This window comes from Argiope bruennichi, chromosome 2 (assembly GCF_947563725.1).
Source record: "Argiope bruennichi chromosome 2, qqArgBrue1.1, whole genome shotgun sequence".
NCBI classification, from domain to species: Eukaryota; Metazoa; Arthropoda; class Arachnida; order Araneae; family Araneidae; genus Argiope; species Argiope bruennichi.
Genome location: NC_079152.1, coordinates 60,402,282 through 60,414,610, shown reverse-complemented (window position 1 = coordinate 60,414,610; position 12,329 = coordinate 60,402,282). Strand labels below are relative to the sequence as shown.

General features: G+C 31.6%; 1 protein-coding gene across 7 annotated transcripts in view; it reads right to left on the bottom strand.

Annotated features, from left to right (window-relative positions):
* Nucleotides 1–2,660: 2,660 nt before the first annotated feature.
* LOC129962076 (ELAV-like protein 4) overlaps nt 2,661–12,329 on the bottom strand; it is a 67,875-nt gene continuing 58,206 nt past the window's right edge. For all 7 annotated transcript variants that reach the window (XM_056075792.1, XM_056075790.1, XM_056075788.1 and 4 more), the window contains one exon: nt 2,661–10,574. In XM_056075792.1, coding sequence (XP_055931767.1) covers nt 10,250–10,574 — 325 coding nt within the window. In that variant the 3' untranslated portion in view covers nt 2,661–10,249. The remainder of the gene's footprint in view (nt 10,575–12,329) is intronic.

The window sequence follows — 12,329 nt, the reverse complement described above, 5'->3', positions numbered from 1 at the left end:
TATACATAATTTGATGTTCATGATGTTTATCACTATGAAGTATTTTGAGCAAGAAATTGTGATAGATATGAAAATAGTGTTATTTTAATTGTCTTATTCCTGTTCTTTATTGTATACGTAGATTTTCCAAATCAAGTCGAGTTTTGTAATAGCATAACGCCATTAAACTAAAACTAACTGTCAAGGTAATTTATCTTGCGATTGCACGTTGTGCTCCTCGTTAATTAAGCTTCTCCTTCTTATTCCTCATGTAAATTGTGCAAATAATAAACATAATATTTCTTTGATAACTGTTCATAATGTGTTCATAATGTTTATAATGTGACGTCACCTTCAGATGGCACTACTTGTTTGTTCATGGTTTCTGACTTTTAAATATTTAATCTCGAGCCAGAAAGAGTCAGGAGAATATTATTTATATTTTTCCGAACTCCTGTAATGTGCAATGTATTGGACTTTTCCGAACTCTTGTAATGTGTTTATTCGTTAACGACTTTTTGTATACTTTTAACCGTACATTTATAACTTTAACCACTCTTACGAATTATAAGTGTTTTTCATGTATATATGATGTAAATATTAAAATATAATTTTAAAATCAAGCTGTATTATATTCAGTGGATTTTAACGCACATACCGTAGTTTCCAGAATATAAATAAGTATTAGCGGACTTGTGATGGAATTATTTGCTACTACTTATTGGTTACTTTCAACTACCTCAAATTTAATAGCAATAGTTATCAATAATGTAAGAAAATCTTACGTTTTAATATTTCAGAAAATAATGAAAACTTTTTGAATATCAAAAAAATGGCATTTTTGGGTAATACATTTTAGAAAAAAATGCTAAAAGTTTTGCTTAGTTTTTAACTCACTAAAATTTCAAAAAATTATTCTAAATAGCTCATTCCAAATTACATTTGCTCAAAAATTGCTATTTCTTGGTCAACTGTTTCGTAGAACGTCAAAAGTCATACTTAGACTTACTTAAGACATAAAAGACATACTTTTCTTAATTTTTAGTAGAAATTATATTGAAAGCTATTAACCGCTAAAGGACATAACCAAATTAATTAGTTGAACGTTTATATGTACACCTTTGGCAATAAAAAATAATCCTGTCCTTAGGCGGTTAAATGGATGCATTGAGTTAAACTTCGTTTCTATTTGTCATCAAAACATTATTTATTTATTTCCTTGATTCATCAGTGTAAATATATATGCATGCTAAGACTAAAGTAATAAATTCAGATAGTATGACTGATAACCAGCAATTTTTCGTACTAACAATATTTTTTTATTATTATTTACCGATTAAGCATATACCATGCTAGGGCCATTGGAATTACGAATTTATTTTAGAACAAAAAGTAAAAATCAAGCATGTTTGGAAATTGTTTCTTTTTCTACAAATTATTAAAATATGAAGAAAATAATTTGTGGCATTAGTAAACAACTTTCATCGCAATGAAGCTTGGATTTTTGCGTTTTTCTTACTGTTATTGCTTAATCTTATTTTTCTGTATCCGATTCACCGCTTATTTTACCCTTTAGATTCTTAGATCCAGTCTCATTGTAAGTGTGTGGGATGCATTGATTTCACATTCTTATTGGATAAAGATTATTATAAAAGCCGTATCATAGCAAAAATGTTCACAGTAATTTTTTTAAATTATAATAAACCTAATAGTTAGTTCTGAGATTTCTAATCACTAAAAGGAATCCTTATATCATATATGAATAATAATGTAGATTATTATTTTCCGGAGTCCAAAGAGCTAAAATTTAAATGTTGATAAATCGATGTATGCTAACTTACAAGTTGATCTTATAACTTGCATGACTTTTCAACGAGTACATTGCGTATACTAAAGTACAATTTTTGTTCAGGTTCAAAAATGTAATCTATTTACTTTAGAAACCTATTTTCTATATAAGATTGTCTGTTACAATTAGAAATCATTTAAAAGGCCCATATTTTATAACTATTCGAAGTTTTATATGAAGAAAATTTCTGGTGTCCCGATATTTTCATGCCAACACGGTAGACTTTTTGCGCATTTCAATCGTGACATTCGTCAAAAGCGAGATATGGCATTAGCTACTATTTCTGTAGCCGTAATAGTTCTATATATCGATTGACACCATCTCCTAATATATCCTTATCTTTTCTTTCTGTAACCGCCAGAAAGTTTTGATTTATGGCAATATGATACAGTGAAAAAAAATATACCTCATGGTACAATATAAATTAAGAATAGTTTAGAATTTCTGGAAATAAGATACAGTGCTATATATATCCCTTAGTTCATGATAAATTAAGAATAATGTAGAATTTTCGCGATTTTGCCACGCTATAACGTGACACATTTTGTAGATGTTTTAATTAAACTTAAGATGCCAAGTATTGTGTGTGGAATTTTGAACATCTCTTATAATCTTCATAAATGTTACCTTTCATGTAATAATACGCTTGATTTGTATGCTAGCACACCGCGTAACAGTCTCTAATACTGCAATAGTATATGGGCCACTTATCCGTCTTAGTAAATTTTTACTCTTTAAAATGAAACACCCACGTATATATAAACATTAAAATATGTTTGTGTGTGCATGCGTGCATGTGTGTGAATATTTCAAGACAAACAAGACACAAAGCATAGGATGGTGGAAATTTATTAAGTTTCAACATGGAAAAGTACAAATATTGCAGTACAATCAAACTACGCCAAGAAACAACTCGACCGCCGAGGTCATTTTTACAAAGTCAAAAGTAGTATGTATATATATGTATATATATATATTTCATTATAATATATATATAGAATTCTCATGCAACCCCTTCGAATTGAAAATTTTTTTAAAGCTTTTTTCCTGTTTTGTTCTCTGTTAAACATATATATACAGATATATGGTTTTTACAGAGACAAGACCAGACTAGCAAATTCAACTTATGTATATATATTTGTATAAAAGAAAGACTAGCGATATTTTTAGATTTTAATACGTTGGCCGAAATTCGTATTTAGTACTCCGTGAGACGTGTTCAAGCTGAAAAATGGATACTCGCTTTTGTCATTCCCTCAGACCGTCGCACGATGGTAGGACTGTCCTATATCACGTGATAAATTAATAATTGCTCAACAAATTTGACGGAATAAAAATGCGGCGCAAATCAAACTCATAAATAGCAACAGTTTCTAAGACTGGCCTTTTTTTTTAAAAAATAATTGCTGAAATTTATTACATTTTTTGATTTTATTTCGGCTAGCTTTATGCAAATAGTTTGCAGCAGAAATAATTAGCATTCTCAAGTATTACTGATGCTCTTCATTTGTCAAAGACCAGATTAATTCTTCCTTTTATTTTATCTTAACGAATTTTGCCTAACCACCATCTATTACTTTTTTTTTTTTTTTTGCCAAGGAACCACACCATCGCACGACAGTTTCAATTTCTGTTTTGCTTAGAGAACCTGTAAAAGCAGCAAATTGTGACCAAAAATAATAGAGGCCATTCCAGTTAAATTGCGGAGGTAACAGTAATACATATGTAGTAACTGCATAAATAACAGGTTACGCAATGAACAAGCTACGACCACACAAATGTTCGAAAAAGTCCCTAAGACGATGAACAGGGGACAGAATTGTTCTAGCATTCTGAAAGGTTATGTAACTGGCCAGTATTTTTCGGCATCAGATGGATTTTAAAAACTTCATTGACTAAAAAAATCCATAATTGGAATGATCGAAAATGGAATGTTTCAATGCGACTGGCATTTTTTTTTTATTTGTAAAAATTTGAACGTTGAGAAGAAAATCAGACGATAAAATTTTTATCACAGTTTTATTTTTCAGTATATTTTCATTTTATAATTAACTTTTCTTTACTGCATTTGAAATTGGAAAATTCTTGCATCAAATTGTCGCAAAATATAGTAGTCGTACTTTTTGATATATTTTATAACATAAAACTCTTAGATATACAGAATTTTAGTGCAAATATTTTATGACTAGAAAACCATGTATAACAATGGAATGTTTGATAGAACGTTTTAATATAAAATATAATATGTGCATTTTTTTATAAATGTACACATTGATAGAATATTGATTCGGATAGATAAATATACTGTAAAACACAAAGAAACGAATCTCTGTTTACCTCATGGAATTTCAAGTTTTCGTTAACATTTTTCTCTAGATGTGTAAAAAAAAAAATCTTACTTTTGATTAACTCAAACATGTGTTAAATCAATTCGAGTTTGCTCGACTCATTGTTAGTTACACTCAATGACGCTAACAAAATATTTAACTATGTTTAAGCAAACAAAGAATTCGTTTTATTAGATTTAAAGATTAAGGTGAAATCAATGAGCATTTTTTTTGGTCTTTCTGAATGATTTTTGAATTCCAGAGTATAAAGTAAATTTTATTTCATCGTCTTAAGTCACAGCTGTTATCAAAATTAAAATACAATAAGATCCGAAAAATACTGGTTCATTTTCAAACTTTTGAACAGGCCAAAAAAAGGAGTAGTGCTATTTTGGTCAACTTGTTATTGAAAATCCTTCAAAATTGTTTCCGAGATTATTTTATTATTTTTTTTACGTAGCGAAGGGATACATCACGACGTAATAAAAGAGAGGTCACTGAAAAAATGACTAGAATATAACTTCTTTAATCACTTCGTTTCCTCGCAATAAATTAATTAGAGAACAATAATTCATTAAGTACGCAATACAATAAGATATACAATAACTTTCATCCATAAATCTTCACCGAGATTTTCTTCAATGAAAAAAGTCAACCTCGGAATTAAATAGCAATAATTTATAATCAATATTTCCTTATAAATAGCAAACATTATACACGAGCAAAAAATGACCTAGTTTACGTAAATAACTCCTACACTTAGCTTAAATACTTTTTTTTCGCAACAACTGAACATCTACACGAAGAAAAGCAAACACGATAAACAGCACAAAACTATCCTAATGACGTTCAAAGAGGCTACTCAATGTTGAATGTCTATATGTCGACCAAAACCTCACGAGAAATTACAGTCAGTTGTTTACCAGGGGGAGGATTTTCTACCATATTCAAAAGTATTGGGAATTCGTAAGTTCTACTTGGATAAAAGGGTCTCAGCAGCAACATATTTAATAAATAACACTGTCGGAATGCATAGTTATACACATACATGAGTATTAAATTGGTAATGATACCATCGTTTAACAGATCATGGATATATATAGTATATAAAGAGAGAAGAGAGAAAAAGTGAAGTACAATATTCAATTATGTTGAAAAATATCAAGCCGATTATCAGTATTAACTAGAATGGCCGGCAATACAAGTGAAAATATATGGAGAATAGTTACATCAAACAGCACTAAGACAAAGGTGAGATTCATATTCATAAGAGAAAAATACAAGTCAGTCCAATCAAACAAATTAATAGCATCGCATTCAGTGTTTACCTAAATCTACAAGTTAGCAATACAACCACGACACATTTTCGCCTAGTCGGTTTTATTCCGTCACGAGTTGACTACTGTGCTCAACTCGAGAGACCCAACGATTCTTATGACAAAGGTTGAACAGCCACCGGTTTGTTTTTTTGGGGGGACGTCGTTTTAAATGCACGTGATTTGCAAAAATATAGCATTTACACAAGCTACGTTGTTATAAAATTGTCACGAGCCAATAGCATGTTATTAATGTGAATTGTACTTAAGCATGAATGATAGCTTGTCTCTAGCGAGTGAAAGGTATAGAGAATGGGAACAGTCGTTTTCAACATTTTTCTTTTGAGGGATTAACTCATAATAGCGTTTCGCTTACAAACACTGAAAATGTACCGATTTTCCAATTGCCTTTCTGCCTCCGATTAAAATCCCAAATAAGATTGAAGTGCTGATTCTCATAAATGCAAAATTTAGACTGCTGCACCATTCATTGTCAACGGGCGCAGAGCAAAAACTTTCAACCGAATACGAAGTCTTAAATGCAATTTGTATAATGTTTCAGACAATTGTGGTTCGTGCACAATCATCACCCCCCCCCCCACATACATTGAAAGTTACCGTGCATGTTTTTCCATATAAACTAACGTGCAGTTCTTTTTAAACTACATCAATGCCACAACGAAAAGGTTGAAGATACGCTTGCTACTGAACGTCGCCTCGATTTATTTTGAGAGTAATATATTGAGGTATATACCTAACAAATGAAACAGACGCACAAATAGGACGCTTTGTTTTCTATATAAAAGAAAGCAAGAACGATGCTCATAGAATTGTCACAATTGAACCAAATATTAAACGGTAAACACAATCAGGCAAGCAGGCAGATATTTGGCGCCTTTGTACCTGATTTTCGAGATTCGGAAGATAAAATCATTTTCCCAGTACCTCATCCCTCAGCAATTAAAATTTTGTTCAATTTATTTCTGAACTATGAATAAACTTCGAAAGATTTGTAAAGCACAAATGGATTGCCAAGTTGGTCCATACAGTTTTGGATAGTTTCCTGTACAGTGTCGCGTTATATTCGCTAATCTTAAAGATAGGTTTTAAACGATCTAATCCCACAAATGAAATCTTAAATTATTCTAGGAACTGCGAAATCTCAATTTGAAAAAGGAACAGCGATATTTACAACCATCGCTTTAAGAAATGTGTGGTAATTGTAGAGGTAGTCTCACTTTGCTTTAGAAATTATTTATAAACAAGTCTACGTGTCCTACTTTGGAAAATTTGCATTGAAAGAAAACTTGTAAAATGCGTATAAAATTGCAAGTTTAAGAAATATGAATTCGTTCTTTTTTTGTCTGAACTTTCAGTTGAGGGATGAGGTATCGGGTGTTCTAAGTATTTAACAATTTTATTAGAATGAAGTATAAAACTGTTTCATCCAATAACAGATTAGTGTTAATGTTATAACGCCACAGTAAACAGATAGTTTTCTTGAAATTTCGTGTATTGCACCTTGGTAGCAAATGAATACGCAAGCACCAGAATCAACTTGAGCAAAGGTGACCATGATTCAACAAGTAAAATCTGGAAGTTCACGCCCACCTTATGCTTCTCTGAACAAATATACGCATTCAACAATTTGAAACCATTAAATAGTATTTACTAACTTCACATTAATTGCCAATGCCCTCGCAAGGAGGAACCATCTTAAAAGGACTCACAATAAAGACCGAGATTTTAAAAAGGATGGTCACCTTGTGTTCATATTAATGTGGTATGTTGTGCTTGGTGTTTTGGCAAGGAATCCATGTTAGGGACCGTATAGAAACATACTAAAATTCTGACTGAAGTTTAAACCCATGTATGGTGAGAATAATGAAATCTGAGCTATAAATTTTTCGTCCATAAAATACAGTTCATATAATTTCATGCAGAACAGAAACCAGCACCAGTATTCAGCGAGAGTGGCTTGATGGCGGCATCCCTATTGCTAAAAATGACCAGGAAAGATGAATTTATGAAAGTTTACCCCCCTCCCATTTATTAATTCCAAAGATGAGTGATAGTTGGCTCAAAAAAATTGCCCTCATTGGCTCGCTTGCCTACAGAAAAGTATACAACTCTTCAGGAAAGTTTATTCAATTCTAACGAAGTATATTGTATTGCTTTAGTCAATTGCTCACTTTAAACAACGGTCTACCAATAGCGAGTCCGTTTACTAACAGTTTGATGCACACATACCCATTAACTATCACCCATAGCAATAGGTAGTGCTTGCGTACACAATTTGTTAAAACCATCGAAAGTAATGTTAGCTCCTTTTATCAAAAATTTTTTCTACCTTCAAACTACGTCCGCTATATCTATGTACAAAGTTGTGACCACAAACTTCATCCATTTAGCTTACCTTCAAGAAATAGCATTTTTTTTTCAAAAAAAATCACTTCATTTGTATGTTATTTTGTATTAAAACACGCTCATATCAGCTAATATATATCCACGTAAGTGGACAATATACATATATAGGGCAGGCCAGCGTGGAAGATCCTTAGAGTGGAGGCATATAATGGTTGGCATTCCTCAACTTCTCATGACAACCTGGATAAATCTCACCATATGTTTACCATTTTTATTCCTGTCATTTATAGGAATAAAATGCGTATTTTATTTTCAAGTTTAAAAGTTGCACTACCAACAAGGTGTCTAGGACTTTATAAAAATAGACTTCTCTAGTGGAAGTGTATTCGTGTTACGACTCAAAAGTGGCGTATAATTTCAATTTGAATCGCCAATGCTTCTCTTTGACTTTAAACTTTTTTTTTTTTTTTGAAACAGCATCAAGTGGAACGAAAGACATTGCTGCAGCGCTATTAGAAGTTCAAATTTTGATTCGTATATATGCATATGTTTTCTTATGGTCCAACTGCAAGGAATTCGTGAACTAGGGCTCAAGTTCAAACGAGATGCAAATTACCTTGCCATTCTAGCCATCGAAGCCTTATACTAGAAAATTCAGTTACGTGCATAAATCTGAGAAAAGAATTCACCACTCATTCTGACATCATTCAAATTCTACAGATGAAAAAGACTAGTTAGTTACAGCCAGAAACAATCACCGGATGCTAAAGAAAAGTACAACATAGAACTTGAACCCCAGTCAAAAGAAAACTCAAGAAATTAAAGATTTGCTTTTAAGTAAACATGCTAAATATGAACACAAAATAAATACATGCAATGATCAATGCTCATGTTCGCACAAGCAAAAATTGTTTCCCCACCACCACTGAGGGACAGAATTTTGCAAGATATTTCTCCGCAAATTTCCCCAACACATAGTATTTACGAGGTGCCACATTAGAGATAACATTAACCTGCTGTGCATGTTACAAAGCTTTGCTTTTCAGACATTTAAAATTAACATTGATTCAGAGGTTCCATGCAATAAAATCCGACAGACAATGCAGAAAATTACACTTATTTATTCAAAAACAGAAGGCAAAAAAATTAAAGCACATAAAGAAAAGTGCAAAACAAAAAAATTGTGCATACAAAAGGCGTGACTAAACTTAGGTTACGCATTGCAAAAAGTAAATAAATATTTTTTTGCACAACTAAGCAAATAAATACAATATTAAAAAAAGAAAAATACACCTTTGCAAATAGCAATTATATTCCAAGAAACTATAAATATCCTATTCAGTACTCTAATAAACTAACAGATTTGGCAGAATAAACCACAAGTAGGCAAATCTATCAATAAATAGTGCTATGTATATATGCTATATATATGTATATATCAACGGGACATTAACACACTAAAAATTAAGTTAAAATGGTGTGTATATCGCCATAACATGTCAATGCTCCTAAAACAGTATGTGGCATCTAAGTGACCTGACTAGAGTTATCTGCTTTTTTTAACAGCCCAAACGCGCTTTTCTGAACCGCAAACATTCAGGCTCACTCGAGATAATTAAGTAGATAATGGCCTAAGCAGGACAAGAGGAATGGGCATCAAATGTAAAGTATGCAGACACTGCCAACACACATCACTAACAAAAGATTTGACTTGCCAAAATTAAGTTTCAAAACGCATCTAAGATTGTTAAAAGTTAGAATTCTACTCTCGTCTGACAGAAACGTATCAATCTCAAAATTTCTTTGGTATGGCATCCGATTTTTTTTTTGTTCCAAATTTTAAATTCAAATTTGCAAAATTTTGGAATCATTTCTAAATAGTTAACAAGTATATAAATCGAGACATGACTAGTTTCCAGGGCATCACCCATAGTCAAAGCTTCTCTGGTGTTAAACTGAGTGATAACGCAAGACGTCCATTAATTTAGAGAACCAAAAAAGTATTTTGATTAAGGAAAACAAAATCCTTATTCCTGTCAATTTTGTTGAAGTTTTATATCTTTATTTAACATCTGTAAGCAATGACTAGACAACAATTTGGGATTGGAAATACAACCAGGCAAAATTTGTCACCATTTTGCTTTGAATTTAGGTGATGCCGCATGAAAAGGATGTAAAATGTCCTGTTTCATAATAGTTTTTTCCCCACATTGCCGGAGATTTTAGAGGATATGCAGTCGTATGAGCTTTAGTTCTCTTATTTTCATAGTTCAGAGCATACACCTCTAGTACATTCATTGAAAGAAAAACGCAATAACGACAAAGAAAAAAAAATTCAACTTCGTTTTTTTTTTAAATCGATCAATGGGGGAAAAAACGATCACTGACGTCGGGAGAACAAGTTGCGGCTCTTATGTCTTGCACTTGTTGGTCTTGAAAGATACTTGCAGCACTCTGTTGCCCAGAGTGTATCCATTGAGACTTTGAATAGCCACCAGAGCTTCATCGTAATTCGTCATGGTGACGAATCCAAAGCCTTTGCATTTGTTGGTTTGGAGATCTCGGATCACCTTTACCGACTGGACAGCTCCAAATGGGCCAAATAGTTGCCACAGAAGATTCTCTTCAGTATCCGGGGCCAAGTTGTAGACGAAGATGCACCAGCCAGAGCCATTCATTGCGTTTCCAGCAAGAAGCGGGTTCGCCAACAGGTCGCCGGCCAAAGGAGAGTACCTGCTGCATTTGCAATAGAAACAAAATATGAAGCAAAACAGAAAAAAACTAACTAAAGTTTTAATGCATTTGTATAATGGCATCTCTAAGGTTCAAAATTAATGCAAAATAGTGCTGTTTAGATTTTGGTCATTAGTACTGATTCTGGGATAGACATACATAGTTTACGATAGTTTTATAAAAGAAATAAGTGCAAAAGGAGATACTTAAACAAGTAATTAAGTAAAAATAATTGGTAAATCACTAAGTTTACACTATGATACAAACTTTCTGGGAGGATTCAGATTATTAATACGTTTTTTGTATAGGAATGTTCAAAGTGATGCATTGAAGAGCAAATATTAAAAATAATAAACTTGGAAGAATAGAATTACTGTAAAGAAACTATCTGAGGCGACCTAATTTTTCCCTTTTCTCATCTCGTATGTGCATGTATGTACTTTTACACAAATGTTGCAAAAGTCTTATTTTATAGTTTTAGATTCACACGTGTTATCTTTTATATGATGGTTTTTTTGTTTATTTAATTCACTGGTGCATTACTATAACAACTAATCTTTGTGTTTGTATTTCACCCTGTTTTAATTAATTTTCAGTATATTTGGATTGTCTCGTAAATTTAGAATCATTCTGTAATATCGTTTCTGCTTTTACTTTATTCGTGTTTACAGACTCAAAATCCTATGAAATTTACATATGAAATACAGCCGGAGAACCTTCTTATAAGCATTTCCGTCAGATTTCTAAATGAAGCCCTATCAAAAATGTTGCATTTAGTTTTCATTTTATAAAAACATGAAAGTTCCTAAACATAAAATTCAGAAAACGAAGCAATATATTTCAGATATAATGACATGAATTCATTATTGATCAGTACAGGTAGATGCATCGAATGTAAAAAAAAAAATGGTTTATGAATTATAACTAAATATGACAAGATTAAATTTCTCAAAACAATTTAGGGAATACAAAAAAATTCAAGTTGGAGCTTTTTGCAAAACCATCTACATTTCTATACTTTTAACGGTGAAACATTTTCTGAACTAATTTTTAATTTTCAGTATAACAATACTATGCTTTTAATATACTAACTATGCTTAATAACTAATTAACTAACTAAAATAATAACTATGCTTTTAAAAAATTACTTTAATTTGAAAATATGTAAGATAAGCAATCTCCGCATTCATTTTTTAAAATTCATTGCAAATTTTCACCATATAGCCAAGTGTAGCATCTTGTATGCATCAAATGCTTTGTATCTTCAGCAAATAGTCATTATGGTTTTATAATGACTTGCCTCCTTTGAACAACTTTCCTCCACCTCTATCTAGTATTTTTGCATAATTTCAAGGACTAGTTAAATTTAACATAATCATTGGTAATAGTGACAGCATTTTTTCAACTAAAATTTGACATACAAAAAAAAAAAAAAAAAAAAAAAAAGAACGTTAGAATTGTGAATTTCCCACTTTCCATTCAAAATCAAATCATGCCAACTTCATTAAAATTCTACTGAATTCTAACAATTTTGAGAACAATCCGGAACCAAATGAATTGAATAACGAATTGGGAAGTATTAATTACCTAATAGAATAGCTTGCGTATTTGTGTCCAATATCTCTGTGTGGATTTAGTACTACTCTCTTAAAGATACAATGCAGATTGGTTTTAAAAAGTTATTTTGATGATAAAATATTAGCTGAATATATACAACTGATAAAAGTCCAATTTAATTCCCTTTCCCAATAAATATTA